This window comes from Echinops telfairi, unplaced genomic scaffold (genome assembly GCF_000313985.2).
Source record: "Echinops telfairi isolate 266 unplaced genomic scaffold, ASM31398v2 ScPeMD7_24;HRSCAF=84, whole genome shotgun sequence".
Classification (NCBI taxonomy): Eukaryota; Metazoa; Chordata; class Mammalia; order Afrosoricida; family Tenrecidae; genus Echinops; species Echinops telfairi.
This window is the reverse complement of record NW_022103921.1, coordinates 2,829,345-2,837,101: the sequence shown is the minus strand read 5'-3', so window position 1 is coordinate 2,837,101 and position 7,757 is coordinate 2,829,345. Positions and strand designations below refer to the sequence as shown.

The 7,757-nt window shown below is 40.8% G+C and overlaps 1 protein-coding gene across 1 annotated transcript in view; it reads right to left on the bottom strand.

Annotated features, from left to right (window-relative positions):
• UGGT2 (UDP-glucose glycoprotein glucosyltransferase 2) overlaps positions 1–7,757 on the bottom strand; it is a 264,346-nt gene that overhangs the window by 54,655 nt on the left and 201,934 nt on the right. Inside the window, exons 29-30 of the mRNA XM_045289053.1 lie at positions 5,542–5,700; positions 3,365–3,450 (exon numbers count right to left, since the gene is read on the bottom strand). Coding sequence (XP_045144988.1) covers positions 3,365–3,450; positions 5,542–5,700 — 245 coding nt within the window. The remainder of the gene's footprint in view (positions 1–3,364; positions 3,451–5,541; positions 5,701–7,757) is intronic.

The following is a 7,757-nucleotide window of genomic DNA, read 5'->3' as shown; positions in this document are numbered from 1 at the left end:
GCCAGGGGCTTAAGTGGAGAGCAAATGTTTTGAGAATGATGAGGGTAATGAATGTACAAATGTGCTTTACACAACTGATGTATGTATGGATTGTGATAAGAGTTGCATGAGCCACCAATAAAATGATTAAAAACAACAACAACAAAAACCCAGCGATGAAGTCATGAAACGCCTCAACTCATGGAGACATCTGGAAGACATTATGCTGAGTGAAGCTAGTCAAGCACAAAAGGGCAAATACTATAGGAGTCTAATATGGTAGGCACAAGCAGCAGAACGGGCACAAGCTCAGGCTTGCATGCCATCCAGTCTTCTGGTGAGAGACCAGACAGTCTGGTAAATGCCAACACATCATCGGTACCAGATAAGAACAGGGCAGGTCGCTTGGCCGGAGGGCACCTCATAACAGCTGGGATCAAATGGTCAGGCGGATGGGGAGGACGTAATCTGCTGAATGGTAGCCATGTGGATATGGTGTTGGCTCCCCCAAGAGGGAGGTGGCTCTGTCAGAGGGATGAGGCTTACTGATGGGAGGGGCAGCACAGGAGAGGGGAGAGGGAATGGTCAAGTCAGGGTGAACATAGGTGCATGTCTGTTGGGGGGAAAGGTGGGAGGGCTAGGTGCAGGGAGGAGAGACTGAAGAGGCTCTCGGGATCCTTAGACAGGGAGGGTCTTTAGTGGCAGTGCAGCAAGATGGCAGAACTGACCTAGGGCATCTGGGGGTAACCCAGGCACCCTGGCTCATTGCCACAGAACACTGGGACACTGAATGCTGACCTACAGGTACACACATCACACTCCAGAAGCTGCAGCGGTGAGAGCCCAAATGGGAACTCCACTGGGTGAATGGGACTCTACCGCAGACACACTTGTCACCTTAGGACTGAAGCCAGAAAACACAGGTGTCTGAAAGAGAAGACAGCTGTATCAAGAGCAGTATTGGCAACCAAACAAAGCCTTGCGACGGCTATTCTGTTATATTTTGCATATACTTGTTTATATTAGAGCGCATCTCAGAGGTGTGTCACCGTTGGGGCTAACCCTCTTGAAGCTGTGTTGTCTGTTTTCTAATTTTTTTGAAAATACAACCCATGGATGTTGAACCTAGAGGGAAAGAAAATATAACAGGGGTTTGGGGGAAGGGGGCTACAAAGAGGTGGGGCCAACAAGAACGTGATGATGTCAAGAGGTCTAGGAAGGAAGAGTGTGTTTTGGCAAACAGGTATGAGGAAGGAAGAAATCGCACAATTATGTTTGACATGACTGAACTATGGAACAATGTGACATATGTATTGGCACCCAAATTACAGCAAATTAATTAAAAATAGTAATAAAACAAAAGGCCTAGATCCAGGAATGGGTTTGGGGCTCACACTAAATCCTATGTCCAACTTAAGAACAATTAGTTCTTACTCCATGGCCCTGCTTGATACTCACCTTCATGAAATGATCACTGAAGATCAGGGTGCTACATCAAAGTGTGGTTAAAAAAAACCCCAAAGAACCCACAGATGATCGTGGGTATCAATCAGAATAGCGTCTGAGGTCTTAAAGGATTGTACTCGAACCAACAGCCACCTAAGCAAGGAGTCAACGACGACCACACAGAAGCACACCAGCTTGTAACTGTCAAAGATGACGGTTACAAACCCTGAATATGGTGAGGAGAAAAGCATCGGAGCACAAATGATGAACCCCAATGTGTGGAGGGCTCTGGGGGGCAGGCCCCCAAACCCATCTGCAGAGTACCTGCTCAGACTGAGCCACTGGTCTATCTGCTCTAGCCGCAGGTAAGCGTATTGATCAGCCTTAAGATCAGGCAGAGAACATTGTAAGCTTGATTATGCTGGATCAAACTTGACATTGGCCAGTTGACTACCATATAGATGGGACTTAATTTGTTCTGGGTGCAAGTATCTCTTACGGGTTCCATGACAGAAACTTCTTTCCTGGCTTTTTGATTATTGGGGTCTTTTCCTTCCTAAGCATTATGAGTAATTTCCTCTGTATACTATTCAGTTTTTACCCTTACCATCTTAGTAGGGTCACTATGACTTAGAACTGTATTCGGTTTGGGGTTTTGGTTTTGAGTTTTATAACTTATAGAATGAATACAAGATTAATCTTTTTTTAGTGTTGCTTATTTTCCTCACAGCTTTATTGGCAAGAACTTTACATATTATATAATTCAATAGTCAATCATTCAATCGTCTCAAGGAGAATTGTACAATCATTCCCACATCAAATTTTTTTAGAACATTTCCTCTCACATGCTTAAATCGCCTCCAATATGAGTTATGCAATCACAATAGATTCTAGTGCTCCCTCTCTCCCCACCATTTACTCTTGAGATTCCCCTTCCCTCCCCATTATCCACCCCTTATCCCCGTATTCTCTATAACCCCTTCTATCAGTTGTTCGCATTATGCATCCACTCCTCCTGTGCTTACAGCTCGGAGACCCAACAGAAAACCATGAAAAACAAAGTCACCGTAAGGTGGTAAGGATAAAAACATAATAGCACACAGACAAAGATGCAAATACTGTGTAAAAAGGGAGAGACCTCCAACAACATTCAAAAAGGCAGGGAGGAAATTTCTTTCATGGAACCAGGAAGAGATACTTGCATCCAGAACTCACTCAGTCATTTTTTTCAGCAAATGTAATTATTTTGAGATTATATTGTCATGTGTATCAATGATTTATTCACTTTTACTGCATTGTAGTATTAAGTTGTGTGAATATATAATAATTTACTCATCCTTGCATCTGTTGACATTGGATTGATTCCAGGTTTGGGCAATAAAAAAATAAAACTTCTATGAAGTTTAATGTGCAATTCTTTTTATGGACATGTATTTCTTTTACATAAATACCTATTAATGGAATGACTGAATCATATAGACATATGTTTAAACGTATTAGAAACTGACAAGTTGTTCCACAGTGGTAGTACCATTGTACATTCTCTTCAACAATCTAAGCTGGCTCTTGTCTATAATCTCATGTAACACTTGTTATTCTTGGTCTTCTTAAATTTTAGCTATTTTATTAGCTGTGTGGGAGAATCTCTTTGTGGCTTTAAGTCCATTAGTCCAATACATACACTACTACCATTAAGTAATAAAATGGGAATTATGCTAATGTACAGAAAATCTATAGAAAACAGAAACAAGACAGTATTAAGAACAAGATATACTTTAGCCATAAATTATATCTGTAATGAAACAATGATAGAAACAGATGTTTGAATTTTATAATTAATTCCTGTTTTACAGTGGTAGTTCTGAAGATTTTCATTTTAATGCTATCGATCGATTATATCACACTAAAATTTTATTTAATAATGGTTTGTATAACTCACCCAACAATTTGATAAATATCTTCAGATTTTCCTTGCCGTAATTTCAGTTTCCAAGCACCTGGGTTTGCTTTTAATTGGAAATAGCCCTTTTATGGTGAGAAAAATTGATCACAGAGTTAAACGAAAAAAAATGAATTGAACTGTTCAAGAAACAATACATAGTAGGCCAATAAAAAATTTTTTTTCTTGGTGTTGTGGTTTATAAACCTGTTCTGATTCAGAAAACTGCATTGGATACACTTCAAAGTTCAGTTTCTTAGGGTGTTCCACTACATTTTCAGCTATTAAGTTACACTGATTTATTAATTTATCATTCTAGCTTTAAATATGAGAACACAGATCCAGAAATTTATGGAACAAGGCAAAAAAACATAAGAAATATTTGAAAATGATTAGTTCTTAAGAGATTTCCAAGGGAAACTGTACATGGGCTCATGGTGGCAATAAGCATTGATTTGCCAATCATAAGGTCAGTGGTTCGAGTCCACCAGCCACTCTGTAGTATTTAAATGATATCAAAGTCTGGAAACCCAAAAGGGCAGTTCTCGCTCACAGGGTCATTGTGAGTTGCATTGGTTCGATGGCAGCAGGCTTTTCCTTGTGGTGTGGACGGTTGTGCAATATAGACACGCGGAGGCTACAAGCTGGATACGGCAAAGCCCGAACACAGCTCGGCAAGAGCAGAAAATAAAACACCGGGAAGGCACATATATGCAAGGTGTGAAGGCAATTTTAGAGTGTCCAAAGTATAAGAATTCATAGCAATTTTCATAAATATTTTGAAAATCTAAATTTTTCTTCTTCAAATTATCCAGACATTTCAGGACACATTTTGATACACAGAAGTGAATGGACACTTCATGTTCAATGCCTCAGAAGTGAGAGGGACTTTGAGATTCTTTGTAAGACAAATTCTAACTTTTCTTTTAAGAGGTTCTGTGCACAAGTGGAGAATTTGTGCCATCATATAAGACGACTGGAACATTTTAATTTCTATAAAGGAGTCTGAACTCTGACAAACCCACTTTGGGTTCAGAACATTTGAATCTCCATTTATTATACCATACCAACTACCAGTCAGTCAATGATAGTTCACAGTGACTCCTCAGGACAGAGTGGAACTTTTTTGTTTCTAAACAGTTTTATTTGAACATAATTTACATATCATACAATTCAACAGTTCAATCATTCAATTATATCGAGCAGAATTGTACACTCATCACCACATCAATTTTAGAACATTCCCCGCCCCCTTGGTTAAAATGCCCCTAAAATGAGCTGTGCCATCACAATCACTTCCAGGGCTCCCTCGTCCCTTCATTTTGTTTCCCCAACAGTCTTCTCGGCCAGAGTGGAGTTTCCCTTGTGGGTTTCTGAGGCTGTAATCTGTAAGGGAGCGCAGGACGTCCCATTTCCCGTTGCAGAGCGGCTGGCGGGCTCAAATAGCTTATTGTGCGGTTAGCAGTCAAACGCAGAACTCACTAGGCCAGCAGGGCTCTAGTTATTGTACAGTCACTCTTATTTCTGGCCTCTTCTTAAGATAACAAATCGAAACTACCTGCTATTCAGTTCCCAATCAAGGTGAAGTGATATTTGGGGAAAATTCCTACTTCATGTAATTTGTCCCGTTCACACTTTGGATCAAAGGATAGCATGTGAAGTGTAGCTTGACCTAAATATTCACTATAACACGAACTACTTTAAATTAAGCCAGTGTGCACCTTCCTGTATCTTCGGCTTGTTAACACTGAAATACCTTGCGTTTTAAAGACAAGCAGATTATAGTGTATCTCAAATATTAGAGGTGATAGGGGAAAACAAGTTCCATTTTTGGCATCAGCAGGACAAGTATACCCAGAAACAAGCCTAACATTTGAGGCACCAAAATGTGTTGGCCAGTGATCTATATGACTAATTGAAGGCACTGTTTATTAACTGTAGAAATGAATTAATTCTATGACTGAATTTCAAGAAAAAAATTAATAATTACATGTAAATGTATATTTTAAAAATGATTCTCCTATTCTTGTTTTACCTGATATTATCCAAGAATCTCTGTTTTCTCTAAGGCTGTTCAGCAATACCAGTATAAAGAGTATTTAATCTATTACAACGCGTGGAGGGTTTACTGAAATATCCAATGAAATCTAACCCATTAAATGATGTACAGTACTTACAAGATTGGCCATCACTATCGTGTCAACCATAACAGGTTTACTTTTTGTCCCTAGTGTAAACTGTAGACCTCTCGGAGGTTGTTCTGTGAGTTCATCAAAACAATGTCCCTCAAGTAGCAGATACTCTAGTTCATATTCTGCGGTCACAGCTCTCTCCATCTGTGGAAGAAACATGCCATCGCTTACGGTGTTCGTAATTCCCATACATCTCACAATAAAAATGTGATTATCTGAATATTAGTCAAACGTAGGCAAGTCCACATCTTTAACACATCAGCAAACTTTTTGTTGCATCAATTTCTTGAAGTTTAAAGCTCATAATACCTTTTATTTCCACGACATGAGCTGTCTTCCACAACCTTGTATGTAGGAGCCAAGGACAGTAAGAAGAAAAGAATGTAGGATGGATGGCTACTCTGTCCGGGGTAGTTTCAAACCCACTAGGCACCCCAGAGAAGAACGAAGAGGATGGACTGCATTTGTAAAGACTCAGTTTCAGAAACGCTAGGGTGAAGCTCTGTTCTGTCTTACAGGGCTAGGGCTGCCTGGAGGCAGAACACATGCAGTGGCAGGGGGCTGGGCTTCAAAACTAACTTCCATGGGAAACTCAAGAAACCTGCTCTTGTTTAAAGCTGCATCGCCCTCCGGCTTCCTCCTCAGATTTGGTGAGAAAGCCATTTATGCTCTATTGACTTTGTCGTAATTTAAAAAATGGGTTTATGTCACTCAAAATAACATGTGCATTAAAGAAAAGTAAGAAAGTATAAAGAAGTGGAAAGAAGATAGAGGCTTGTCTTAAAACAAGGCTCAAATTCTATCTTGCAAGTCTGGCTAGACCAGAGGAGGTACACTGGTACAGATAGGAACTGGAAACACAGGGAATCCAGGGCGGATGAGCCCTACAGGACCAGTGGTGTGAGTGGCGAAACAGGGAGGGTGGAGGGAGAGTGGGTAGGAAAGAGGGAACCGATTACAAGGGACTATATGTGACCTCCTCCCTGGGGGACGGACAACCGAAAAGTGGGTGAGGGGAGACGTCGGACAGGGCAAGATATGACAAAATACCCATTTATAAACTATCAAGGGCTCATGAGGGAGGGGGGAGCGGGGAGGGAGGGGAAAAATGAGGAGCTAATGTCGGGGGTTTAAATGGAGAGAAAATGTTTTGAGAATGATGTACAAATGCGCTTTACACAATTGATGTGTGTATGGACTGCGGTAACAGTTGTATGAGCCCCTAATAAAATGTTTAAAAAAACAAAACAAAACAACAACAACAAGGCTTGTCTTAAAACAAGCAGCTATCTAGAAGTGAGGGGAGAGGCAAAGCCACATGGAAGCAGACCAGTCTGGGTGTTCCAAGAATGGTAAACAATAACATTTACCTAAGACAGGAGGAGGGGACGATATTAAAGCTTACATTCTGAGCACCCAGTTTTCAGAAGGCTATGGGTGACGGTGAAGGCCCAAACTCCACCAGCTGTTTGAAACAACCAGCGGTCCCATAGGAGAAACAGGAGGCTTTCTACTCCTGTAAAGTCTCAGTCCCGGGAGCGGTTCTACTCCGTGCTGGAGGGCAGCTGGGGTTGAGAGTGACTCTAGGACAGCGGGTTCGAGGTTTCCAAGTCGATTTGGATTACGCTTCCAATGGACTCCCTAGGATAATCAGCAAGGAATGTGCATAGCCTTGCCCTCAGACACAATGCATTGGAAAGTGGTTATAAGGTAGCATCTTATCATTTTCTTGATATTAAAGATCTATTGTAAGCTGTACTAATTCTTCCACTATGAACTTTTCATACTTCTGATGATCTTTAATGTATTTTATGATTACACGTTTCCAATGATAGAACCTTATTTCACTGATCTGATTCTTCATGATGAAATGGATATCTTTCAATGTCTTACCATAGTAATCTCATTTAGTTTTAGGTGGTTTGTGTAACTTTTCCTAATGGAATTTATCATTTTACTGGTTTCCTATTTTCCTCTGTTCCTGGCTTTGAAGGACAGATTTCAGAAATTTGCTACCATTGTGTTTTTTTTTTTTTGCAAGAGTGAATGAGAGAGTGAGTGAGTGAGTGAGAGTGAGAGCGTTAGTGAGTGAGTGAGAGAGTGAGTGAGTGAGTGAGAGTGAGAGCGTTAGTGAGTGAGTGAGAGAGTGAGTGAGTGAGTGAGAGTGTGAGTGAGTGAGTGAGTGAGTGAGTGAGAGAGAG